The sequence below is a fragment of the Phyllostomus hastatus genome, unplaced genomic scaffold (assembly GCF_019186645.2).
Source record: "Phyllostomus hastatus isolate PE091 unplaced genomic scaffold, TTU_PhHast_1.1 phas_contig_40, whole genome shotgun sequence".
Classification (NCBI taxonomy): domain Eukaryota; kingdom Metazoa; phylum Chordata; class Mammalia; order Chiroptera; family Phyllostomidae; genus Phyllostomus; species Phyllostomus hastatus.
Genome location: NW_025333872.1, coordinates 3,818,304 through 3,846,212, shown reverse-complemented (window position 1 = coordinate 3,846,212; position 27,909 = coordinate 3,818,304). Strand labels below are relative to the sequence as shown.

Genomic DNA, 27,909 nt, shown 5'->3' with positions numbered 1-27,909 from the left:
AGTGTATCTGTGATACTTAGGGCTTTTAGTAACATGGGATTAACTAATGACAGGAAAACATTGCCACCTCGGTCGATTTCATTTTCCTAGTGCTTTGTATGTAAACAAATGCATGCAATTTCTTTTTTTGAGGTTATAAGGTAAAGTGCATATTAAGTATTGGTATGGACTTGACTTATTGTCTTTATAATTGCTTTATAAGTCATTTGCTTTATTCTGGTACTACATCTTTTTTTTTTGTAATCTGCTCCAAATTTTGAGTATATAAAGGAAAACTATGGGATTATATAAAGAATTTTGAATAATTTAGGCTTGTGGTATCTTTAAAAGAATACAGCGTTTGGGTCCTGACTTGTGTGGCTCACTGGATTGAGCACAGGCCTGTGAAGCAAGGGGTTGCTGCTTTGATTCCCAGTCAGGGCACATGCCTGGGTTGCAGGCCAGGTCTTTGGTGGGGGATGTGCAAGAGGCAACCACACATTGCTGTTTCTCTCCTTCTCTTTCTCTCTCCCTTCCCCTCTAAAAATAAATAAATGAAATCTTTAAAAGAAAAAAAAAGAATACACAGTTTAGAAACACATCTAACTATTGTAGCTCAACTATAGAGAAAGAATTTATTACAACCTTTTAGAAGTGTCAACATCATATATACCAAGCATTTATGATATTGCAAGGATCTCAGCTCTTTTAAGGGCATTATAAAGAATTCAAACTGTATTCCATCTTTAATCAACTTATCCTTCAGTTTTAAAATATAACATACTTGCAGAACACCTCAAGAGACTTCTGCAAAACTCAACTGCTTTCAACAATGTATGTACATGCAAAAAAAACATACAAATGCTTTAAGTCTTGTGAGCAGAGCTCACATTAACCAATTTTTTTCTGTCGTAGTCCAGCCCAGTCCTCTCACACCAGTGTCTCTGCTCCCATGACCCTAAGTGGTTTCCTGATTTTACTGGCGTATGCCAAGACCAGAATTCTGACTGACCTAACAGCAGTGCTGAGCCAGCCTAGAGTGAGGATGTACAGGGAAGAGACCTCAGAATGAAATCTAGGTGACAAAAGGGAAAGGTCACATCAGATAGGGAGAGGGATCTTCTGGACCAGGAGATGAGGATCACAAGTAGAACATAAATATCCCCTGGCCTGAAACTTGCACAGCAGTTAGTCTATTTAGCCAATTATAATTGACCTTGTGTTTTCAGATTGAGTTCTAGGATAGCCAGAAACATTTGACAAAATCCAGGCTGAGATCTGACTGATACTATGCAGGCTGGCTGACTACCCATTATCTTTCAGTACATATCTAACTCAGTTTAAGAAGCAAGACCTAGGAACAGGCCAGTTAGAAGAAATAATGGCAAAGTAGATGTCACTTACAGTAGCAAAAGAAAGTAAAGTACTCAGGAAACATTCAGGGACTTTGTGAAGGCAATAATACATTTTTTGGTAAAACAAAAGATTTGAAGATCTTGTTCTAAATGAGAGATGTGAATACCTTGAAGAGGTCAGTTCTTCTCTTATTAATGTTGAGGTTCAGTGAAATTATGAGTGAAGTCTTTAAGATTTTTTGAAACATTGATATGTTTCTTATTTGTTTGTTTTATTGATTAGGTTCCACTTATAGGTGAAATCATATGGTATTTGTCTTTCACCAGAGACAATGAAATAAAGAACGAGGTAACAGTAATCAGAGGGCAGTGGGCAGGGGGTAACAGGGAAAGAAAGGAAAAAGTCATCAAAGAATGTGTATAAAGGGCCCACAGACAAAGCCAAAGCCGGGAAGAGTTGAGGGTGGGAGGTGGGGGTGGGTGGGGTGGAGGAAAGTGATGGTGGGAAATGGAGACAACTGTACTTGAGCAATAAAAAGATTGTTACATAGAAAAATAAATAAATAAAACTTAATGGTGGGGAAAAAAATCATTGATATGATTCCAGAGTTTATCTGAGAGGATAAACAACCAAGAAGAGGAATGAAATGTCTGAAAACAGAAAAATGAGGGAGGATATGTGGCACCATATATTCAAATTAGGTAAAAACTCTAATAACAAAATCATGTTATACCATTTCAATATTAAACAATGAAGAAGAAAGAATAAATAAACCAGAATGAGATCCTATGCCATATTATTTTTTAATATAGAGGAAAATGTTTTTAGTCAATGTTACTGAACATTTTTTGTTAGTAAATTAACTAATAGTTGCTTGAAAAGCTGTCCAGCTTACAGCAACTTAACCAACTAGTCTGTCCTTCTCCCTCCCCCACCTCCACATACAGTAAGGATTCTCCAGTTTGGAGCCAGGGCTGGGCCTGCTGCACACCCTGCAGGATGATTTCAGGGCTCTACTGTTCTGCTCAACCATTCTTACCAGATGGCTTTAGTCTTTATGCAGAATAGTTATCCTATCTTCACTATTCCATCCATATTTCTGGAAGAAAAAAGGAGGAAGGATAAAAGCATGTGTTGTCTGTGACCTAGCACTGACAAGAATTATAGCACATGGCCAGCCCTAGTAGCAAGGGAGTCTGGGGATGTTTATTATCTTAAAGTAATTCCCTGAACAAAATCCCATGCAAGTCCAGGAAGCACAGAGAGTCCCAAGCAAGATGGACGCAAAAAGGACCACACCAAGACACACCAGTTAAAATGCAAAAGGTTAAAGACAGAGAGGGAATCTTAAAAGCAGCAAGAGAGAAGCAGATAATTACCTACAAAGAGTTCCCAAAGACTGTCAGCTTATTTCTCAAAAGAAACTTTGCAGGCTAGTAGGGACTGGTGAGAAGTATTCAAAGCGATGAAAAGCAACCTAGATTACTCTATCTAGCAAAGCTATCATTTAGAATGGAAAGGCAGATAAAGTGCTTCCCAGGCAATGTAAAGCTAAAGGAGTTCACCATCACCAAGCTCTTATTATATGAAATGTTAAAGGGACTTACTTAAGAAAAAGATCAAGACTATGAACATTAAAATGTCAATAAGTACATGTCTATCAAGAATTGAGTCCCAAAAACAAATTAAACAACCAAGCAGAACAGAGACAAAATCCTAGATGTGGAGAACATTGGGAAGATGGCAAGTGGGGAGGGGACCTCAGGGAATGGGGGAAAAGATGAAGGGGTTAAGTACAAATTGGTAGTTACGGAACAGGCAGGGGGATGTTAAGAACAAATATAAGAAATGGAGTTGCCAAAGAATTTATATGCATGGCCCTTGGACATGAACAAGAGAGAGTGGATCAAAGGAGGGAGTAGGGGGTGCTGGGTGGAGGCAGTGGAATGGGGAAAAATTGGGACAACTGTAATAGCATAATCAATACAATAAAAAAGAAAATACACACAGATTTTAAAGGTTTGGTTAAAAATAAAAGCAAACTCAATAATTTTTATATTGTCTATATGTGAAATGGTAATATTTCTATTATATTGGAATAAATATAATATATAATTAAAATTTTAAAAATCAGAGCCTAATATTTAGGGAGTAAGGAAGGGCAGATGCCATATAGGCAATCTGCACTATAAACCACACAGTTATTTAGGGGAAAACTCCATGTAGGTACCACATTTCCTTTCCTGTACTGGTACCCTGAATAATAGAAGAAAATATATTCTCTTTAATTATATATATAATTAATGTATATAACTATACATTATATATAATATAATAATATATAATCATCATATATTAATGATAATATAATAACAAGTACATTTATAATTTTACCACCAGTCTGCACAAAATGTTTAAGAAAATTACTTTGAGAAAATATATTGATGTATCATCATATTCTTCGTGGTGGGACTGTTTATTATTTTTAATTCTTTCTATGTTTAAAAATTTTTCAAATTTTTCACAAGAAGCATATATTATTTTTGTAGTTGGAAAAATAAACACTATATCTTGAAAATAAATAAAAGTAAATAAACAGAACTTGTAAAATGCAGTTGTGTAAACTTAGAGGTATATAAAGCTCTCTACCTGGCAAAGGAAATGCTAAGGCTTTCCAAAATTTTAAACCCATTCCCTCTAGATCTATTTATACAATTTCCCCAAATGTGGGAAACTTGAGTATATAATTTGTGATACTACAATAATAAAATGTGAATAAGAATGAAAATATCCCTGAAAATAGGGGAAAATGATTTTTTTGTTACAAATGTTGGTAGCTCTGAAGAAGATAAATTCCAGTATATGGTTCTATAGTCACTATATGAAATTAGGCCAAACAAGATATTTTATTAAATGATGGATTATGTGTGATCCTAGAGCAGCGGAAGGATTTTGATATGGCTAACTGTAATTGGAATTAGCAAAGAGTACTAGTATAAGGAAAATAACAGGCACAGGTTTTAATATCTACAGTATTCACTTTTGGAAAATCATGCAAATGGTAATTGTGTGTAGGCAGTAGTTAAGTGTCTGATAAGCCAGTCACAGGAATTTGCAAGCCTTTGTATGTTTGTGACTGCAAAGTCATTTTGTTTGGGAACGGGGAAATTTTGGTTAGTTTAGTATAATGCAGGAAAGTGAACTTAACAAGTTATTGGCAATTCAAAAATTGTGAGAGTATTTGGTCCTGACCACTGTGGCTTGGTTGAGCATTGTCCCATAAAGAAAATAGTTGCCAGTTTGATTCCCAGTTAGGGCACATGCCTGGGTTGTGGGCTTGTCCTAGCCTGGGGCCCTTGTAAGAGGCAACCAAATAATGTTTCTCTCCCCCCTCATGTTTCTCTCCCTCTCTTTTCCTTTCTCTAAAAATAAATAAATAAAATATTGTAAAAATTATATTTGGATATAATTCTGTTAAAAAATAGCATGAGTATTTCACATATATGCTAAATCTCAATGAAATAATTAAACAACAGTAACCAATGCATAAGTAAATACAACTATTTGTGAGAAAAGTGTTGGTTTCCTACACATTAACTGTACCTAGTATGGCTCTGTCTCTGCCTACTATAGATAATTCTTGTTTTGGTTTTGCATATCCATGGTAGTGGCCAAAAGCTTCTAGTTCTCTGTCTTGAGTGTTTTTGGAGATGTCTGTTTTCCTAACGCATGAAAGTATAAGCACAGTTAGAAGCAGAAGCTTCTGGAAAGTACGAAGATGTTTCCACATCAACACCAGGCACCGTTGAGTTTTGTAGGATACATTACAGCAAATGAATTAATCCCATGCTCATTTCAAATTTGCTCCTTTTCAGACATGGAATAAACCACATACAAATAATTTTTTAGAGTAGTTTTAGTTTCACAACAAAATTATTGGAAGGTACAGAGATTTTCCCCAAACCGCCTGCCCCACCATGTGCAGAGCCTTACCCGTTATCAACATTACTCACCAGAGTGATACATTTGTTCCCTAGAATGAGCCTTCATTAAGGTATCAAAATCTCCTGAAGTCCAGAGTTCACCTTCAGCTTCATTCTCGGTGTACACGTTCTTTGGATTTGGACAAACGTGTAGTGACATATATCCATCATGATAATATCATACAGGGTATTTTTACTGCCCTAGAAGTCCTCTTTGCTCTGCCTAGTTATCTACCGCCGTACCTCAACTGTCTTCATAGTTTTGCCTTTCCCAGAATGTCATGTAATTAGAATTATACAGTATATAGCCTTTTCAGTTTGGCTTCATTCACTTAATAGTATCTGTGGTTTTTTTCATGGCTTAATAGTTTATTTCTTTTTAATGTTGAATAATATTCCATTGTCTGGATGTACCAAATTTAGTTATTCATTTACCTACTGAGGGACATCTTGGTTCTTCCAAGTTTTTAAAATTATGAATAAAGCTACTATAAACATCAATGTGCAGGTTTTGTGTGAACATAGTTTTCAACCCTTTTAGGTAAATACCAAGACGCACATTGCCGAGTCACATGGTAAGCAGTATGTTAGTTTTGTGAAGAGTAGCCAAGCTGTCTTCCAAAGTGGCTGTGCCATCTTGTGTTCTCACCAGCAACGTATGAGAGTTCCTGCTGCTTCACATCCTCACTAGTTTGATGTTGGTGTTCCAGAGTTTGCCTGTTTCAATAGGTATGCAGTGGTATCTCGCTGTTATTTTAATGACATGTGATTCAGAGAATTTTTTATATGCTTATTTGTCATCTGTATATCTTCTTTGGTGAGGTGTCTGTTCACATCTTTTCCTTATTTCTTAATTGGGTTATTTGTTTTTGTATTGTTGAATTTTAAGGGTTCTTTGTATATTTGAGATAACAGTCCTTAATCAGGTGTGTCTTTTACAAATGTTTTGTCCCACTCTGTGGCTTATCTCCTAATTTCATATTGTATTTTGCAGAACCAAAGTTTTTAATTTTAATGAAAGTTAGTTTATCAATTATTTCTTTCAAGGATCATGTCTTTGGTGTTGTATCTAAAGTGGTATCACCATACCCAAGGTCATCTAGGTTTTTCTCTGTTATCTTGTAGGATTTTGATAGTTTTGCACTTTACATTTACAAATGTGATCCACTTTGGTTCATTTTTGTGATAAGCATAAGGTTTGTGTCTAGATTCATCTCTTTGCTTGTGGATGTCCAGTTGTTCCAGCATCATTTGTTGAAGAGACTGTCTTAGCTTCATCATATTGTCTTTGCCCCATTGTAAAAGATCAGCCGACAGTATTTATGTGGGTCCATTTCTGGGCTCTCTATGCTGTGCCATTGATCTATGTGAGTCTTCTTTTCTCCCTGTTCCTTCTAGTTTTTTTCTTTTTATAAAAAATTTTGTTTTATTGATTGTGCTATTGCAGTTCTCCCATTTTTCCCCTTTCTCCCCTTCTATCATGCACCCACCTTCCCTCCAGTACTCCTGTGCACGTTAGTTTGTATCCATGGGTACTACATACAAGTTCTTTGGCTTGTCATTGTCCTATACTATTCTTAATGCCCCCTGTGTATTTTGTACCTACCAATTATGCTTTTTATTCCCTGTATCTTTTCCCCCATTCTCCCCACTCCCACTCCCTGCTGATAACCCTCCATGTGATCTCCATTTCTGTGATTCTGTTCCTGTTCTAGTTATTTGCTTAGTTTGTTTTTGTTTTTTAAGTTCAGTTGTTGATAGTTGTGAGTTTGCTGTCATTTAACTGTTCGTATTTTTGATCATTTTTTTTCTTAGATCAGTCCCTTTAACATTTCATATAATAAGGGCTTGGTGATGATGAACTCCTTTAACTTGACCTTATCTGGGAGGCACTTTATCTGCCCTTCCATTCTAAATGAAAGCTTTGCTGGATAGAGTAATCTTGGATGTAGGTCCTTGCCTTTCATGACTGCAAATACTTCTTTCCAGCCCCTTCTTGCTTACAAGACTTCTTTTGAGAAACCAGCTGCTAGCCTTATGGGAACTCTTTTGTAGGTAACTGTCTCCTTTTCTCTTGCTGAGTTTAAAATTCTCTCTTTATCTTTTACCTTGGGTAATTTAATTATGATGTGCTTCGGTGTGTACTTCCTTGGGTCCAACATCTTTGGGACTCTCTGAGCTTCTTGGACTTCCTGGAAGTCTATTTCCTTTGCCATTTTGGGGAAGTTCTACTTCATTATGTTATCAAATAAGTTTTCAATTTCTTGCTTTTGCTCTTCTCCTTCTGGCACCCCTGTGATTCGGATGTTGGAATATTTATAGTTGTCCTGGAGGTTTTTAAGCCTCTCCTAATTTTTTTTTTTTGAATTCTTGTTTCTTTAATCTGTTCCAGTGAATGTTTATTTCTTTCTTCTGTTTCAAATTGTTGATTTGAGTCCCAGTTTCCTTACCTTCACTATGGTTCCCTGTATATTTTCTTTATTTCATAGCCTTCACTTCTTCCTGTATTTTGTATCTGTACTGAATCATTTCTGTGAGCATCCTTATTATCAGTGCTCTGAACTCTGCATCTGAGAGGTTGTCTCTCTTTTTATCACTTAGTTCTTTTTCTGGAGTTTTGATCTGTTCTTTCATTTGGGCCATTTTTCTTTGTCCTGGCACATTTGTTACATTGTAAAGGGCAGAGCCTTAGGTTTGCCAGGGCAGGGCAACCCACTTTACTGCGTTGTGGGGGAGGGGTCAAAGAGGGAACAATAGTACTTGCTTGGCTCTAAGCCAGCTTTCAGTCACTTCTTCTGCTACCCACAAGTGAATGGGGCTTTTCTGGTGCTGATTCCTGGGTGGTAGGTTTGTGTACATTCTAGGACTCTGTGGGTCTTTCCAACAGACTTGCCCACGAGACTGGGAGTTTCTTTCACTGTCACAACCCCTACAGGTTTTTATAGCCAGAGGTTTTGAGGCTTTCCTTGCTGGTGCTGAACCCTTGGTTGTGTAGTCTGTCTCACTTCCCAGTTATTCCTTCTGGTTTATCCACATGCAAATGTGAGCCTGACCAGTCCACTAGCTGCCACCTTGCTGCATGTCCTCTCTGCCTGGCTGCCCATCTCCACCCCTCCTACCAGTATGGATGAATGTTTCTCCTTTAACTTCTTGGTTGTCAGACTTCCATACAATCTGACAGTTCTTGATTTTTTTTGGCAGTTCTGATTGTTTTTTTGTTTTTAAATTGGTTGTTGTCCTTTTTTTTTTGTATGAGGAAGCAAAGATCATCTACCTATGCCTCCATTGTGGCTGGAAGTCCCCTGATATATGTAAGTCTTAAAGTTGGTAGTGTCAGTCCTCCAGTTTTTTTCTCCTTCGATGTTTATTTGCTATTCTGCATCTTTTGTCTCTCCATATACACTCTAGAACTATTTTGTCAATATCCACAAAATAATTTACTCGCATTTTGATTGGGATTGCATTGAATCTATATATCAAGTTAAGAAGAAGTTGCATATGGACAATATTGAGTTTTCCTATCCATAAACATGGAATATCTCTTAATTTATTTAGTTCTTCTTTGATTTGTTTGATCCGAGTTTTGTAGTTTTCTTTATATAGATCTTATGCTTATTTTGTTAGATGTATACCTAATTATTTCATTTTGTTGAGTGCTAATGTAAGTGGTATTTTGTTTTTCAATTTCAGTTGCCACCTGGTCATTGCTAGTATATAGTAGAACAATTGTCTTTTGTATTTTAATCTTGTATTCCATAATACTGCCCTAATGACTAGTTCAGGAGCTTTTGTTAAAAAAAAGTCTTTTGGATTTTCTTTATAAATGATTATGTCATCTGTCAACAAAGACAGTTTTATTTCTTGGGCCATTTTTCTTTGCCTTGGCACTTTGTCTTGGCACAAAGAAGTTATTTCCTTTTTTGCATCATTGCATCAGTAAAACCTTCCAGTTGAAAAGCAGTGTTGAGAGAGGACATCCCAGCCTTACATCTGATTTTAGTAGGAATGCTTTGAGTGCCTCACAGTTTGGTGTGATGTTAGCTGTAGGTTCTTATAGTAACCTTATCAAGTTGAGAATGTTCCTCTCTATCTCTAGTTCACTGAAAGTTTTGATCATAAATGGGCATCAGATTTTGTCAAATGAGTATTCTGCATTAATTGATATGGCCATGTAAGTTTTCTCTTTTAGTATCTTGATATGATTGATTATATAATTGATTTTTTAATATTAAACTAGCTTTGTATACCTAGAATAAATTCCACTTGGTAATGGTGTATAATTCTTTTTATATATGATTGGATTGGATTTGCTAATACTTTGTTAAGGATTTTTGCATCTATGTTCATGAGAAATATTAGTCTATAATTTTCTTGTAACGTCTGTGTCTATTTTGGTATTAGAATAATGCTAGCTTTATAGAATGGGTTAGAAAATGTTACTTTTGCTTCTATCCTCTAAAAGAGATTGTAGAGAATTAGTATATTTTTTTCTTGAATTTTTGCTAGAGAGCCTGGCATTTTTAGTAGGTTAAATTAAGTAACTTAATTTCTAAAATGTCTTGTGCGATTATATTCTTCATTATCCATAAAAGGATATAATGTTAGATAAAATTATAAAGAAAAAATATGACTTCAAGCTACCAGAAGGAGTTTTCAAAATATTTCAATAGTGGTTAAGTAGCAAAAATATCCATTACTGTTAGCTTGTTCTGTCTAGGTTAAGATCATTACAAAAATGTATCGTAAGTTCATAAAACTCTCTCAAATGATATGATTCAACTCTTTGTAATTTATAACAGAGGAAATCTTTTGTCAATATAAAGAAAATCTGCCTTTGAAATTGTTTAAATGCAGGAAGGAGGCTGCCCGTACATATTTCTCCTAAAAATGTACATCTCTTTTTCCAAATCTTCACTATCAAGAACTTCTGAGAATGTATGTTGGGCTGAAACATAAAAGGAGGTTGAAAACCACTGAACTAGAGAATATTCTCTTTATTGAAATATAGTGAAACTGTGTTTACAACACATGAAACACATCTAGTTACTTAGAAGAGCCTGGTGGCTCCCCTCACATTTTCATGAGGCCTGCCTGCTGTTGCTGTCGCTCTGAGTCCAGGTACCTAGACAGGGCCACCTCTAGTCTGTATGGCAGCTTCATATGAATTCTTAAAAGGTACCTCTGCCATTTGTTGGAAATCTGTTGTAATATGCTGGTATTGTTAGAAGACGCTTTATTCTGACAGATGTTTGTGATAATAAATATACAAACTCATGTTAATTGCACCCTCTTGGACGTGGTACCACTGTGTGCAGTACATTGCCTGCACAATCACACGGGGCATTTGCAAGTAGGAAAAAAAAAGAAATCACCATGGCAACATTTGTCTATAACATGAAAATGAGAAAGCAGGTTCATTGCAGTAACTCCTGGAAAGTTCCCGTTCAGCAAATTGGTGGTGCTGGAGTGTTGCGGAGGTGGAGCGTGGGGTGGGGAAGGCTTCCATTATTGAGAATAAGAGCTTGGCAATTGCTTTTTATATGTCTTCCAGTCAGTTAGAAACAGCCTGCAAATTCCAAATACTTAGCTAAATGGAAAAGATTCTCTGTTTACAGAGAAAACACAAAGCTTGCTTCTTCCCCATCATTAAGCAGACCGAGTATACTTAGCAGAACTTTTCCACTTAGATGTCCAAGTTAAGGCTATCAGTGACTTTTGCTTGAAATCTAAACATTTTAGAAACATTTTGTAGGAAAAATGATTCACAGGAGCTTTCAAAAAATCAAATAAATAGTTTGGGGGTTTCCATCTTGGAATTAGGATGTTTATTTAAGAAAGTCTAATAAAGCCCTCTTTCAAGCCCATGAAAATTATAGTCAGAATCAAGTGGCAACTAAGGATTCAGGAAATAGCTATCGATTTGTGAGAGAGAGAGGGAAAGAAAGGGTGGGGAACAGAGCAACTTGAGGAGAAATTTTTGCTAATCATTCCTGTTTCCTCCAACTTTGAAAGAGCATTCCGCCAGCAGCAGTTTAAAGCATTCTCACTCCCAGATTAGCCCACCTAGGCAAAAGGTAGTCCCCAGGGTGTGACTCGGGCTGAGCTTTTCTGAGCAAAGGCACCAGAGTGGGTGGGGCTGACACACTGGCTGCAAGCCTTAGTGAAAAGGGATTTTTCTCTTTTTTTTTCTTTTTCTTTTTTAATCATTGTTCAAGTACAGTTTTCTCCTGAAAAGGGGTTTTTCAATGAGGGTAGGCAGGGCAATAAGGGAAAGTTCAAAGCCTCATGCCCAAGTGATTGGGCAGAAATCAGGAAAGAATCTAAAAAGAGCTGGTGAGGGAGATCCTGACTAGAGAGAGAAATCTGTGCTGCAGAAGAATCCATATGGATGCCAGAAATGGAGCCTTTTAGAGTGTGCCCAGAGATGAGCCCTAAGAAGGGAGATGGCCATGAAAGAAACTAAACTAATTTGGACACCAACCTGCCTTTATATATACTTTCAAAACCTCCATGGTCAAGAAATCAGAAAACAGTGAGAGAAAGGTAGTATCAGAAGAGCCAGAGAAATGCGTAGTGATGTGTAATGAGAGATAACTGGGGGCATGTGCAGATTTATTTTGATCACAGTGACAAAGCTGGACAAGCACCTGGAAGTGAATATGGAAGTATAATAGTTCTGAAGTAGCCACATGAGGGATCAAAGACTCTGAACGATTTAGAAGAAAAACGTAACTTAGCCAAATGCCACTGATGACATTTCACAAACACTTTCTACCTTATGCTCCTAATTATTCTATATAAATATAATCCTAAATCCATTTAGGTTGTCTAATAAGCAAACACTCTTAAAATTCCATAGTTGCTTGTTTTCTATTTCAGTGAAATAATGGTAAGAGATATACCTACGATGTGTCCTTACTATCACTTAGAAGGACTCAGCAATGATATAAACCACATGGAAGTTTAGGCAGACCCATAATCCGCAGTTGAACTTTAGTTATTGTTGTGGTTAATGGGTGGCTTAGTTGGCCCATCAGCTCCATGATCAGGGAGGTAGGAAAGGAACTTCCCATGAAGGACAGGAAATTAAAATGTGACCTTGCCTGTTGGATGTGACTCAAGAGTGACTTCATCGACAACCCAGAAGATAAGTAACTTTACTCTTTGGGCATGAGGTGGAGCTGGGTAGAAAGTATAGATGAAGAAGCCAGAAACCTCCCCATATGTGTACCTTAAGGAGTTATGAAAGATGAAGCCAGTGGCTCTCAACCTTGGCTTCACGTGAGGGTCACCTGGAGCTTTTTACAAATTCTAATACCCATACCACACCTCAGGCCAATCAAAGGAGAATTGCTTAGGATGGGACCTGGCACTAGTGTGTCTTGTTTTATTTAAGTTCCTCAGGTTGTTCCTCTGTGTAGCTAAGGTGAGAACACCTGGATTAAATGAGACACTTGCAGGTGTCTGGCATGTGCCCAATGAGTGTGACTATCCTCCTCTTTAATCATTTTCTGCTACCTACCTCTCCCTTTTCTGAACTTACACAGGGTAGTATTGTATCTGTTTTGGTTTTACCACATGTATCAGAGGTGACTTTGCCTCAGAGATGGGAAATTCTGTTTGTCTTCATGTTGAAAAAGATAGAACTCTCTTCGCACTTTAGGTGTACTGTCTCATCTGTCTCATCACTGATTTCATACCTCTCTCCTTCCTTCCAATATTACTTACCCTCTGCACCATTAGGCCCCAGAAACTGGATTTAGGAAGATTTCTAACTTCTGTGTCCCTGGAAGTTGAATTTAGCCACATCTTCTTGAGCACTTCAGAAGGATCAGGGTGAAAATAAAGTTTAATGAATAAAGGAGGTTCCTAAAAATAGAACACAATTCATCCATTTCAGTTAAAAATGCCATCATGTTTTCTAAGCATTTTTGAACTCTTTAGCATTTTTAATAAGCTTACTTATGAGTCTTGTTGAAAAATAAATAAAATACACTTGTTTTCATTAAGGAAAGAGATCCTTTTCCATCTTAGTTGCTATTGAAGGAGACAAAAAGGAGTCTAAAACTTGGCAAAGGAATACATTATTAGTGACATATTGGTCACAGATGTGCTGGTAGAGCTACGTTTTCTTCCTGTGATTTGTATTTTAAGCATCCTCAAATTACATATGAAAGTCCAGATAACTTCCTTACAAAAGGGAAGAGAAAAATTATGGTATTTGCAAAATCTTAGTTTTTAAGGTATTCTAGCTGTGTTCTTATTAATAGGTAAGTGACAAATGTTTATTTGCAAACTATACTCTAGAGACATAGTTCTAGATGATGCCAATCTTTATTATTATCATCAATTATTATCATCAATTTTGAGTGTGTTAAGCAAGTGCAGATACCTGGAAATATTTTTGTTTGTTTTATATTTAAATTACTTTATTGTTGTTCAATTACAGTTATCCGTATTTTCTCCCCAACCCTCCCCTCCACCCTCTCCAAACCCACCTCCCTCCCTTGCTTCCACCCTCCCCCTTGGTTTTGTCCATTTGTCCTTTATAGTAGTTCCTAAAAACCCTTCTCCCCACTGTCCCCTCCCCCACCCCCTCTTGCTATTGTTAGATTGTTCTTAATTTCAATGACTCTGGTTATATTTTGTTTGCTTTTTTTCTTTTGTTGATTATGTTCCAGTTAAAGGTGATATTTTAGCAATACTTTTAAATTACAAGATTTACTTCTAACAATTCTTAAGAAAGTCAGGAAGTCAAAACTCAAGAGGCAAACAGGAATTCTCTCTAAAAACGTTATTGCTTGAATCTGTAGGCCTTTGAAGCACGGTATGAGGAGTTTGGCCAAGTTGTGTTCAATTGCAAAAAGTGCTAAAAGGACTTTAAGGAGAGTATGGACAAGCCAGCTCTGGGAACAGGGTTAGGATTCACCTGGGAGGAAATGGCATTGGCACCAAGATACCCATTAAGGAAGTTGTAATAGATGAACATAATTCCAGCTCCAAGGCCCTAATTGTAAGGATGTGATGGAAGGAAAAGGAATATTATAAAAGAAAAAGGATCAAGAAACATATATGATGGACATAAAAATAATAATGACAACTAAAACTTTTATAAGACTTCTTGAGAACTTTTTTATTCATGTTGATAAGAAAACGAGACAAGTAATGACTCCTAGTGGGGTGGAGGAGTCTTTGATTTTCATAATGTTTAAATTGATAAGCTAACCAATTTCAAATGTCATGTTAAATTGAAATTGATATGAAATTGAACAAAAGTGGGAAAGTAGGCAAAAAAAAAATTAGTGCACTACTCATGCAAAGAAATTGAATTATGACCCAGAAAAGACAATATGGCCAAGTAGGTAGAAGGTTATCTATTTGCACTTCTAATTAGGTAATAATATGCATTTTAAGATGAATTAGTGATCTGATGATTGCAAAGGCAGATGGCTTTGAATCAGGAGCTTGGGATGCACTTCGTAGCCCCAAGGCTCTCTGATGCACTGTCAAGGTGATGTCAGTGTGTGATGCTAGTCGAGCACTGTCTGCTCTCTTGTGTGTTACCTGATTTTATAAGTTCAAGACATCATACTATACAGTTTTTTAAAAAAATAAACTTATAAAAAAGACAAGTTATTTTCATTCTCAAAGTACCCTGTTTTTGTTTTTTCCCATTTCCTCAGGAAAGTGACAATATTGGAGGACCCCGATCAGAACATTCACTTGAAAAACCTGTCTCTTCATCAGGCAACCACGGAGGAAGAAGCTCTGAATCTGCTTTTCTTAGGAGATACCAACAGAATGATTGCAGAGGTAGTCAACTTTTCTCTGCAAGCTGTTTTCATGTATTAGAAGATACAATAGAATTTGGGGGACAGCAACGACCTTAGAAATGATCTTGCCTGAATCTCATGTTCCATATTAGAAATCTAGATGCAGAGGAGTAAGGAGACTTTCCCAAGGTCAGCCAGCTAGTTAATGAGCAGGAACTAAAATCTAGATTCTAAAATATGGAAAAAAATTTCTATTTTTCTATTTCACACAAATTGGTTTGCAGTTAATGAATGAGAACTCATTAAGTGTCTTAATTATAGGAATTTCTGCATAAGTTTTGGAATTTAAAAATACAGAATCATTTTTCGTAATCTCAGATTATCCATGTATGGCATTTGTTTACATACCCATATAATTTCATGTATTCAGTGCATTATTAATTAGAAGGCATGTGGAACACTGCACGGAATACAGGAAGTGTTTGCTCTGTGCACTGGCCGCTGTTGCTGGCAGATCTGGGAACACTGCCGCAGTGTGTAATATGAGTATGTTTCAGTGCAGTATTTGGGACATACTTGTACTATTTGTTGTCAATCTGCCATTCAAAGCAAGGCACCTGTATTTTATCTGGGAACCCAAGGCAGGAGCCAGGATTGACCCTACTTGTTCAGGGGACCCTAACCTCAACCCGTTACTGACTAGAGATGGAGGGTCAGGAAGCTCTCATCCAGTGACGCAGGGGTGATGGGAACCGAGCGGTGACGGTGGCTGCGGGGGCATGGGAATAGTTCCCCAAACATGCCGCTCCCTGTTAGCCCTGGCAGCTTCCTTTGTAAACCATGCTCCCAGATTGTCTGTGTCTGATAGCAAGTGGTAGGTGAGGATAATAAGCTGGGAGGATGAGCATTCTGAGAAAGTCTATCAACTGACCTTTTTTCCTGCCCCATCTCCACTCACTGGGACACAGCACCTCAGATACAAGATAAACAAATGGAAACCAAATTCAGATACTGAAAATACAGTGTTGATACCTGTTTTTGTGGTGGTATGGGTGTTGTTTTTTACAGTACTGCATCAATATAAACTGAGTTTATGTGCCACGTATAATGTGGACTTATGGACTCAAATTATTATTTTCATTTCGGAAGAGTTTTACATAGTTTTTAATTTCAGAATATCTTGTCTAGCTTTACAAAAAATTGCATTTGTGTTTTGCTTCAACATTTTGCCCATGTGGTCATCTGTGATACTCTTATTTGTCACAATAATTAAAGACTAAGGAATAAAGGCAGTTTAAGAATTAAGGCATATAATGATGAAAGATTTAGCATGCCTCATTAAAAATCCTGATTCTGTCTTAGTGGCTTAGTTTGTGGGGTATCACCTTGCAAAGCAAAAGGTCACCAGTTTGATTCCCGGTTGAGGTACATGGCTGGGTTGCGGGTTTGGTCCCAGATCAGGTCACAGAGGCAACCAATTGATGTTTCCCTCCTTTCCTTTCTCCCTCCCTTTCCCTCTCTCTAGAAATAAATAAATTCTTTTTTAAAAATCCATACACAGTTTAACAAACAGTAAGCCAGGAGATACAGAACATAAATGGATCCTGCCCACCAGTGAAATATGAAAAAGAGAATAAATGCTATTGGAAAAGAAAAAGGAGAAGTGTGTTCCTACCTCAGTGCTAACCTTTCTCCAGAAGTGACTCATCCTGAGATAAATCTAGGCCTTGTCCTCACAATTACATCCCCTCATCTGGGATGAGTTACTGAGGGCTCTTGGCCCTTATTTACCATAACCTCCATTAGCTCAGAAGCTTGGCCAGTTGCTATCTAGTTCGTTAACTTTAGCTAACTACATCTTTTCAACCTATTGTAAAGTTTTGAGGACCTCAAATTTTCTTGTTCAAGCTTATCTGTCATGTTCTACCACCTTACAAAATCCCAACTATTCTTCCTGTTACTTACTGATGAGTACCTAATGATATTATTCTAAATAACCTAAAACCTGAAGAACTACAATTCAAATAGTGCCAGTGTGCATTTTTTCAATTAACTCATTTTTCCAGTGTAAAGCCTAATTTTTAAAAACCAAATCTAATAGGTTTTGGATGTTTGTGTACTTGCTTTTATATCTTCTTTGGTAATAACAGTTACTGTGTTGTTCTGAGAACCTTTTCAATAGACTTGATGCTGTGGTGGACACTGTATATGTATATATTATTTCTGATTCTTATTTTATAGGGGAAACTGAGGCTCAAAGTGTTGGAATACTTGTCCAACAACCCACAACTAGCAGGTGGCAGAGCCAGGATTCAGCTCCAAGTCTGGCTGATTCAGAAACTCATGTTCTTTCCTTATGCCGCATTTCACAAGTACAGCAATCAAACTGACATATGTCCAGTTTTTCAAGTGAGGATATATTTTTGAATCATTTAAAAAGTACAGTGAATATTTAGCACTTTGGTTTATCTCTTGAATTCATTGAAAGCAAATACATAAAAATACAAATGAAAAATAACTGTCAATCTCTGGAAATGCTTTATTATTCAGAGTCCCTAAAAAATAGCATGTTTTAGATTACAGCCTAGCTGTCAGAATGTAATTTGTCAGTGCAGAGTGAGCTTACCAGGAGAAAAAGAATACAGTATACATTTTTTTTTCAAAATTTACACAGAGAAATCCAGAAGTTGTCATAGTAACCAGAAAACACTTGCAAAACAAAGCCTGAATATGTGGGACAGGAGAGGAGAGCTCTTTCCTTTCATGTCCCCTCAGAGCCAGCATTTTAAGGAACAGTTATCAAGTTTAGCTTCATCTTCTTGCTTATTCAGAACTCTTGAATAATTTCTGTAATCCTACCAATGTTTTCAATAAAAACTGATTATATCTTTAGGGTAATTTTTTTGAAGTTGAATTGCTGTGCTAAAGAGAATAAATATATTAAAAGGTGACCCGTGTGTGACCCAGTGTCAAAGCCTCCCAGTAGCAACTATTACTTGATACTTTTTAAAAAAGATTTTATTTATTTATTTTTAGAGAGGGAAGGGAGGGAGATAGAGAGAGAGAGAGAGAGAAATATCAATGTACGGTTGCTGGGGTCATGGCCTGCAACCCAGGAGTGTACCCTGACTGGGAATCGAACCTGCTACACTTTGGTTCACAGCCCATGCTCAATCCACTGAGCTATGCCAGCCAGGGCTGATACTTTTTGTCTTATAGTTAAATGTTTCTATGAATTAATCGAGTCTAATTGAGCGAAACATTCTTCATTTGCTTGTCAGGCCCTGCAGAATTCCATAGCTGGGACCATTTGCTCGATCCTACCTATAATCTAAGCAATCTGTCCCCAAGTATGGCCAGAGGGTAACTTGCAACTGAGTGCCCTGTTGTAGTCAAAAGACACAGTTTGGGGGATACAATTTCTGAACTCTGGATTCAGAATCTCTGCATTTGAGTCCAGGAATGGACATTTTAGCATCTAAATGTGCTCAGGCTAAAGTTGGGGGCAATTTAGATTTTTCCTTTGAGAAGCTGGTTGAAACTCACTCCCAGAAAAGTATGTGAGCAGGTCTGTATTCTGTACCCTTGCCAACACCACTGTATTTGAAAATTCTGCCAATTTGGTAGGAAAAAAAAATACACACACACACACACACACACACACACACACACACACACAGACATATATATAGTTTTAGTTTTTGGTTTTGATTACCATATTCTTTTATATCTTTATTTACCATTTGTATTTGTGTTTTTGTTTACGTCTTCTATTTGTTTTTCACTGGGAGTGTTAGAGTAGGTCTGGTCGTGTTGTTGGCTCCATGCAGGCACCCCTGGACCACCGCTCCCAGAAAAGGAGCCTGATGCCTGCTAGGGACTTGGTAAATGATTGTTGAATGCATGAACATTAAAGACAATAACTTTGGTCTTTGTCATATGTTTAGGAAAAACTTTTCTCATAATATAATTTTTTAGTTTTCTTTTTTTAATATAGTCAAATCAGTCTGTTTTATGGTTTCTGCTTTGGATAGCATGCTTAGAAATGCAATAGTTCACTGAGGAATGATTCCACTTATTAGAAAGTGTTTTATTATTTTGAATTGAAATTTGATGCTCAGTTGCAGCCACCCATTGTTCCCATTTTGGCCTGCGACATGGAAAGGGATGGTCATCTTCAGGTTGGAGTAAATCTTACCAGAAGTTTCTGGAGCATGGAGACTTTTCCTGAACCTTGAAGTAAAATAAAACTGTTCTAAATTTACAAAATCAAGGTTCATTTTGAATCTTCCCTCTAGAAGTAGCCTCCATTGATAAAAGTGCCATTTAAATACCCATTTTAAGGAGTAATAATGTTCAAAGTGAATCATGAGGCTAACAGGAGCCTCTTATATAAGCTGATGTGGGGAAGAGAATAGTGTCCTGGGTCCTTTCCACCAAAACTTCACAGTAGTGTCTGTTAAGGGCTAAACTGTGTCTTCTCTTCCCTTCCCCCAGTTCATATGTTGAAGTCCTAACTCCTGTGCTTCAGAATATGACCTTATTGAGAGATAGGGTCTTACAGAGGTAATCGAGTTAAAATGAGGTCATTAGGGTGAGCTCTAAACAACACGGCTTGTGTCCTTATGAAGTGGGGAAGTTTGGAGATAGACACACACAGGGAGAATGCCATGTGAAATGAAGAGATCATCTCTGAGGACAGGGGCCTGGAACAGAAAGTTTCCTCCCAGTCCTCAGAAGGAAGAACCAATCCTGCCAGCACCTCCGTTTTGTACCTCTAGTCTTCAGAACTGTGAGATAATAAGTTTTAGTTGTTTAAGCCACCTAGTTTGTTGTATTTGGTTATGGCACCCCTACCAAATTAACATGGTGTCCAAATAACCTAGGATATAATTCCTTATATAAAAGGTACCTGGTATAGATCTTGACCCTGATTAATTCAGGAGCAATAATATGCTGTATCTAATAGTATGCAATATTTGCTATTAAAATGCTTGGAGGAGAACTTTGATGAGAAAAGAATATTCTGTGCCAACGTTGGGAAAGCCCAGGGTCCCTTGGTAGTTATCTTGCTTTTTTCCCACATGGCTTCCTTCCCCACGTGAGCCATCCGGTGAGTTCCTCCAGGCAGTTCGATGTCCACTCTGTGCCTTCCTCACCATCACCACACATCCCTGTCAGGTCGTGGTGAAGAGCACGAGCTTCCTATAGACTTTCTGTTCTACTGCTGCTCCTCCCCTTCCCAGGTGTATGTCCTTGGGTATGTGACCTAACTGGTCTAAACTAACCTAACTGCTCTAAACTGCACTTTCTAACATGTAAAATGGGCATAATAACAGCTACCTTCTAGGATTATAGTAAGAATTAAATAACATTTGCAAAGACCCTATAGTTCTCAGCTAGCAGCTCTTTAAAGACAAGACTTTTAACTGGTTCATCTCTACTCTCTTTGTATCCAGCAGTGATGTGGTCAGTCATTAATTAATTGTTCTATTGAATTGATAGAAGAGGAAGACCTGATGATTTCAGGTGATAAGACCTGATATTTCAGGACCAGAATCAAAAGTGTGTGATTACAGAGCACATGACAGGTGACTTTGACTTTTAAAAACATTGTGAGACTCCAGACCTTTTAGAAAAGTTTATTCTCCAAATAATCAACCTACCAATAATGTTTATGGGATTTAGAAATTATTTTTCCAGGAACTATTTCAGGCCTTTTTACGTAATTCTTTTCTTGAAATAAAAAACATACTAGATTTATTTGAGTTGTGTTGATGTGCATTATAAGCTCTCAGACTTTGCTCATTGTCAAACTTTTGGAGTGAGTTGTCTGACCTTACAGACATGTAAAGACAGTTGGGAGACAGGATGTGAGTGGAGTTAGTAGGTTTATGCCAGCCACAGGAATAGCTGCCATTGGATGTGTTGTCCAAAGGCATAAGGGTAATACAGGAAGGAAAGAATACCTTCACTATTAGGTTGTGTTTGTTAACAACACTAAGCCACAATCTTCTTGTGTGGTGTGTGTGGGAAACAAGAGGCTTTAGGTTGTAATTAATGTTCCCGAATCATACTGCTCTATACCATTAGAGGGACATTGACTAACACATATTCACAGATTTTTGTTTGAAAGATACATTAGTTGTAAATAAATTAGCAAGTTTATTTCAAGATTTATAAGCCTGGGAAGAGCAAAATGAAAATATTTTTGGCCCCACTCTTGTTATATATAATACAAATATCATCTCATTATTAGGTCCCAATATGGTGCTAGAAACCTTAGCAAACAACATGTTAACAATTATAACTTCTTCATCTTATCTACTGCATATCCTTACCAGAAGGAAAAGAACTTAAATTTTGAGCACATACTATAGTCCAGGCATTTCTTTTTCTTATATATTAAAAATGAGAAATATACATTTTAAAATAGTGATCCTGTGTTATGACATACTTTTCAGTCTGCTCTCATATAATCCAATTTGCGGTGCTGTGTGAACCATGAGTTCCGAGATCTAAAACATTTATGAAAATAAGTGAAGTGGCGTGGTGCAGTCATTGGAATGTTAAAATGTACCTACCCTATATACATGATTAGAGAAACTTAATCTTGGCTGTAAAAATTTAGCTCTAGAGTTTCTTTTGATCTTTAAAATTTTCATTTGTAATTAAATGTAGTAGAAGAAAGTAAGCTTCACTCTGTATTACTGAAATTCACCAACAACAGCAACAGAATGTGAAAAATAGAGGGGCAATAAAAGCTATCTTCAGTGAAACAAGAAAATAGCAATAACCTCAAACCATCAGAAAACCTGGCAAATACTATGAGATTTGAATTGTGGTGAGGAGGGTGCTGAGAGCCAACATACATATTCTTCAACCTCAGGCAGGATACAGTTTCCCCTTTAAGAAAGGGTCACAATTCTCAAGTGCAAATCTGATGATCTTATGGTTAAAGTGATGATATCTAAGAACATGGGCAAGTATGGGAGAGCAGCATTATACAGATATTTATTCTACACTATACAAGGTGCATGCAAAGAAGAAATGTTAAAGACAGGCCTTTTTTGTGGTCAGTGGTCTAGACTCATTGCTAAGAAAAGATGGCCTGTGTGAGTAGGGTTCAGTGAGTCTGTGACTTAAGAGGTTTTACCATCCCATACCTCTTAGTGCAAAAATTGAGGAAAGCTTATGCTGTAAAGGCTAAGGACATAGCAGATAGGAAACGTGTTCTGGACACAGACAACTATAATTGAACAACAATAAAAAATACACTCAATACCATCAAAATTTTTTAAAAAAATAAACGTATTCTGGACATAAACTTAATTTGAATATTTTCTAACCCATTTGCAGACCACTCTTTAAAAAACTGAAAAGGCTCAAATTCAAGATAAAATTTATTGAACTTATTAGATTCCAAAGCTGAAGAAAGAGCCTCACAGAAATCAAGTCAGAAAATGCAAGCCAACTATGAGTGAAGATGAAAGAAATTGTTCCCAGACTTTTCCACAGTAACATTCAGTGACAGGAGACAATGAAACCAATTCTGAAGCAAGAATATTGTATCCCTACAATTTTTTACACAGCAGAATTATCAATTTGTCCTAAAAATGCAAAAACATCAAATATTCTTAAGCATGTATAAATTCAGAGAGAAAATGAACACAGGAATTCTTTTAAAAAATTGCTTGACAATGCAGTCTAACCAACAGAAAGGCAAACCAAAATAAAGAGCTCAAGAACTGAAAAACATTACAGAAGGATTGGTAAGATAGATTGGTGGGATTTGTGAGAAACATAGAATTTTAGAATTTATTTTAATGTAGACATAAAAATGAACAATTGTGTAATGTAAATATTATAAACTTTAAAAATGTAAAAGTAAATAATAAACCTAACAAAAATTTAGAGTTAGAAAGGAGAGGATGAAGTAGCAGTATAAATAAGCTAATTTTCTTATATTTCAAAGCAAGAAATGGATACTGTATAAATATTATATGTCAACATAATGACCCAAGTCCTTTAATGTTTTCTATGAGTATTTCTTTTTATAAAAAAAATATTTGCTATTTTTTATTTTATTCTTTTAATTGAATTCCTTGGGGGAGACACCAATTAACAAAAGTATACAGGTTTCAGGCACACAACTCTATAACATATCATCTGTACACTGCATTGTGTGTTCACCATCTCAACTCAAGCCTCCGTCCATCACCATTTATTCCCCCATACCCTCCTCCACCTCTCTCCCTGTCAGTCACCACACTGTTGTTGGTGTCCATCTATGAGTATTTCCTAATTCTAAAGAGATACTTTTAGAAAAAAGATATATATATCTTTTAAATCATTTTTTATTGTTATTCTATTACAGTTGTCCCATTTTCCCCCCTTACCCTCCTCTGCTCATCCCTGCCCCCACTCCCACAGTCAATTCCCATACTATTGTTCATGTCCATGGCCATTGATACATGTTCTTTGTCTAGTTTAACCATGGGGGACAAAGACATTTATTTAAAGCTCACTAATTTTCCTCTATTTCATTTGTGTTTTTTCTATTAAATTCAAATAAAATTTCATTTAATAATTTCAAAATGTACAATGTGCTTTTGTTTTGGTAATAAAAGTACTTCTGATTTTCTGTTTCTATGTATGTATAAAGAAATGTCTAAACAATTTTTTATCAAACTTTACCATTGTTATTTTGATTGGGAAATCTCTACTTTCATTTTTGCTCCTTTTTGTATTGTTTGGATTTTTAAAATAATGAGTGTGGTAAAGATTACCAGTGCACATGTTTCCTTGAAGAATTCATGTGACGTGCTCTAGCCAATGAAGTGTGACTGAATATGAGATGTTATTTTGTTTTGAGGCTTTTTTTCATTGTTGTTCAAGTACAGTTGTCTCCATTTCCTGCCACCACTTTTCCCCTCCCCACCCACCTGCACCTCCCACTCTCAATCCTACCCCCTTTTGGCTGTGTCCATGAGTCCTTTATACATGTTCTTTGACGTTCCTTTTCCTTTTTTCCCTCATTATCCCCCTCCCTCAACCCTTCCCCTCTGGTTACTGTTAATTTGTTCTTTATTTCAATGTTTCTGCTTATATTTTGCTTGCTTGTTTGTTTTGTTGATTGGGTTCCACTTATAGGTGAGATTATATGGTATTTGTTTTCGACCACCTGGCTTATTTCACGTAACATAATGCTCTCCAATTCCATCCATGCTGTTGCAAAGGGTAGGAGATCCTTCTTTCTGCTGCATAGTATTCCATTGTGTAAATGTACCATTGGTTTTTGATCCACTCATTTACTGATGGGTACTAAGGCTACTTCCAGCACTTGACCATTGTAAATTGTGCTGCTATGAATTGGGGTGCATAGGTTCTTTTGGATTGGTGTTTTAGGATTCTTACAGTATAATCCAAGCAGTAGGACTGCCAGGTCAAAAGGCAGTTCCGTTTTTCGTTTTCTGAGGAAATTTCATACTGTTTTCCACAGAGGCTGCACCAGTCTGCATTCCTGCCGACAGTGCACTAGGGTTCCATCCTTGTTAGCATTTGTTGTTTGTCAATTTGGTTATGATGGCCATTCTGACCAGTGAGAAGTGGTATCTCATTATGGTTACAATTCGCATCTCTCTGATGGCTAGTGATGCTGAGCATCCTTTCATGTATCTCTGGGCCCTCTGTATGTCCTCCTTGGAGAAGTGTCTGTTCAGGTCCTTTTTCCATTTTTTAATTGGATCATTTGTCTTCCTGGAGTGGAGTCATGTGAGTTCTTTATATATTTTGGAGATCTGAGGTTCTATTCTTGATCTCTTTCCCTTTTGTGACAAAACCTGAAGCTTTATTTTGAGATGGTAGCCTCACAAGTTGGCAGCTTCTCCCCGAGCCTTGCTAATTTAGTGTCAAGTAGATGGAGCAGAACTTCCATTAAACCATATTGAACAAGTAATGTGAACAAGATAGAAACCTTTGATTTTAAGCCTCCGAGATTATAGTGCTATTTGTTAATTTGCTACCAAAGTGTAATTTGGTCTGTGTTAATTAATATAATGTGCATGTATCATTTACAATAATGCATTATTCCTCATAAAATTCAAATGTAGCATGGCTTTTTAGTAAGAAAACAATGTTTATGTTAATGTTACATATTCATCTGTTTTTCAAATGGGTTTGAAGCAATTTACAATATTAAAACACATAAATCTGGACCTTGAGAACTTGTTTGGAGGTTCTAGCAGGAGACCGTAGCTACTCATATACCCTTGACCACAGACTGGTCCTCTCCTCTTGTTGGGTGGGTCATCCTTCTTGACCGAGCATGCAGCTTGAGGAGGAACACACATGAATCAGTGAGGGAGAAAGGGTCACCCGCCTAGCCAGCCAGATCAGCCAAATCAACCCAGGCAATCAATGGGGTGACATGTCATAGCCAGATTGTCCTCACGTCCTAAAACATAAATCTGGACGAAATGTTAAAGATAACAAATTCTTAAAAAGGTAAGCTTGATTTAAAATAAGGTAAGATATAATAGACAATTGGAATGAGTTAATTTTTGCCATTAAGGACAAATTTTAGCTCTGATTCTTTTGGCAGGCAAGTAAAAACAAGGGAAACATTTAGGCATTTTGAGTCATGTAATTTAAAGCAACTTACAGGTGTTGAACTGCAGGTAAGATATATGCAAGCATCTTGTGAGACAAAATGGATAGTGTCTTACCTATGACTTTAAATAAATATAAAAGCAAGACTCCCAGTCAAGATGGAAGCATAGATAGATACGTTTTCCCTCCTCGCACAACCAAAAGAAGGACAACAAACTTAAAAACCAAAAACTGCCAGAAAATTGAACTGTATGGAAGTGTGACAACCAAAGAGCTAAAGAAGAAACATTCATCCAGACCAGTAGGAAGGGTGGACATGGGCAGCTGGGGCAGAAAGGATGTTCAGCAAAGCAGCCACTGGAGGACTTGGTGGGGGAGGCAGCAGCTTGGCAAACCAGGCATTTCCACATTTGTGTTTGGTAAATGGGGAGGAACAATTGGGGAGCAAGACAGACAACACAAGTCAGGGTTCTAGTGCAGGAAACTAAAGCCTCAAAACCTCTGGGTGTGAAAAACCTGTGGGGGTTATGGCAGTGGGAGAAACTCCCAGCATCACAGGAAAGTTCATTGGAGAGACTCATGGGGTCTTAGAATGTACACAAACCCACTCATCTGGGAATCAGCACCAGAAGGGCCCAATTTGCTTGTGGGTAGCAGGAGAAGTGACTGAAAGCTGAGCAAGAGCCAAGCAAATGGTGATGTTCCCTCTCTGATCCCTCACTCACTTACGGCAACACAACACGGTGATGTGGGTTACTCCTCCCTGGTGAATACCTAAAACCCTGCCCCTTACAACATAATAGGTGCATCAAGACAAAGAAATATGGCCCAAGTGAAAGAACAGATCAAAACTCCAAAAACAGAGCTAAGAGACAAGGAGATAGCCAGCCTATCAGGTGCAGAGTTCAAAACACTGGAAATTAGGATGCTCACAGAAATGGCTAAGTATGGTTGCAAAATAGAGGAAGAAGTGAAGGCTATGCAAAGTAAAATAAAGCAAAACATACAGCGAACCAACAGTGAAGGGAAGGAAACTGGGACTCAAATCAACAATTTGGAACAAAAGGAAGAAATAAACATTTAACCAGAACAGAATGAAGAAACGAGGAATCGAAAAAAGGAGGAGAGGCTTAGGAAATTACAGGACAACTTTAAATGTTTCAACATCTGAATTATAAGGGTCCCAGAAAGAGAAGAGGAAGAGCAACAAGTGGAAAACTTATTTGAACAAATAATAAAGGAGAACTTCCCCAATCTGGCAGAGGAAATAGACTTCCGGGAAGTCCAGGAAGATCAGAGAATCCCAAAGAAGCTGGACCCAAGGAGGAACATACCAAGACACATCATAATTACATTACCCAAGACTAAAGATAAGGAGAGAATCCTAGAAGCAGCAAGAGAAAAGGAGACAGTTACCTACAAAGGAGCTCCCATAAGACTAGCAGCCGATTTCTCAAAAGAGATCTTGCAGGTAAGAAGAGACTGGAAGGAAGTATTTTCAGTCATGAAAGGCAAGGACCTACATCCAAGGTGTCTCTATCCAGCAAAGCTTTCATTTAGAATGGAAGGGCAGATAAAGTGCTTCCCAGAAAAGGTCAAGTTAAAGGAGTTCATCATCACCAAGCCCTTATTATATGAAATGTTAAAGGGACTGGTCTAAGTAAAAGAATAAGATCAAAACTATGAACAGTAAAATGACAACAAACACAGCTATCAACAACTCAACCTAAAAAAAAAAAAACCACACAAACAAAAAAGTAAGTGAACAACTAGAACAGGAATAGAATCACAGAAATAGAAATCACATGGAGGGTTATCAGCAGGGAGGTTGGAGGGGGGTAGAATGGGGTAAAAGTTACAGGGAATAAGAAGCATAAATGGCAGGTACAAAATATACAGGGGGAGGTTAAGAATAGTATGGGAAATGGAGAAGTCAAAGAACTTATATGTATGACCCATGGACATGAACTAATGGCAAGGGGGCATGCTGGTGGGAGGGGGTGTGCAGGGCAGAGGGGAATGAAGGGGAGAAAAGGAATAGGACAACTGTAATAGCATAATCAATAATATGTATTTTAAAAATTTAAAAAATACAAAAACTTTATACTTCTGTCAGTCTTGTATAATATCTGTAAGCATATATTAAATGTAGTATATTTAATTGAGTGTATTAGTCATGATCCAACCAGGAAAGTAAGTCACTGTGT

At 37.2% G+C, this 27,909-nt stretch overlaps 1 protein-coding gene across 1 annotated transcript in view; it reads left to right on the top strand.

Annotated features, from left to right (window-relative positions):
- KIF6 (kinesin family member 6) overlaps window positions 1-27,909 on the top strand; it is a 417,010-nt gene that overhangs the window by 99,287 nt on the left and 289,814 nt on the right. The window contains exon 6 of the mRNA XM_045842819.1: window positions 15,002-15,131. Within this exon, the coding sequence (XP_045698775.1) occupies window positions 15,002-15,131 (130 nt within the window). The remainder of the gene's footprint in view (window positions 1-15,001; window positions 15,132-27,909) is intronic.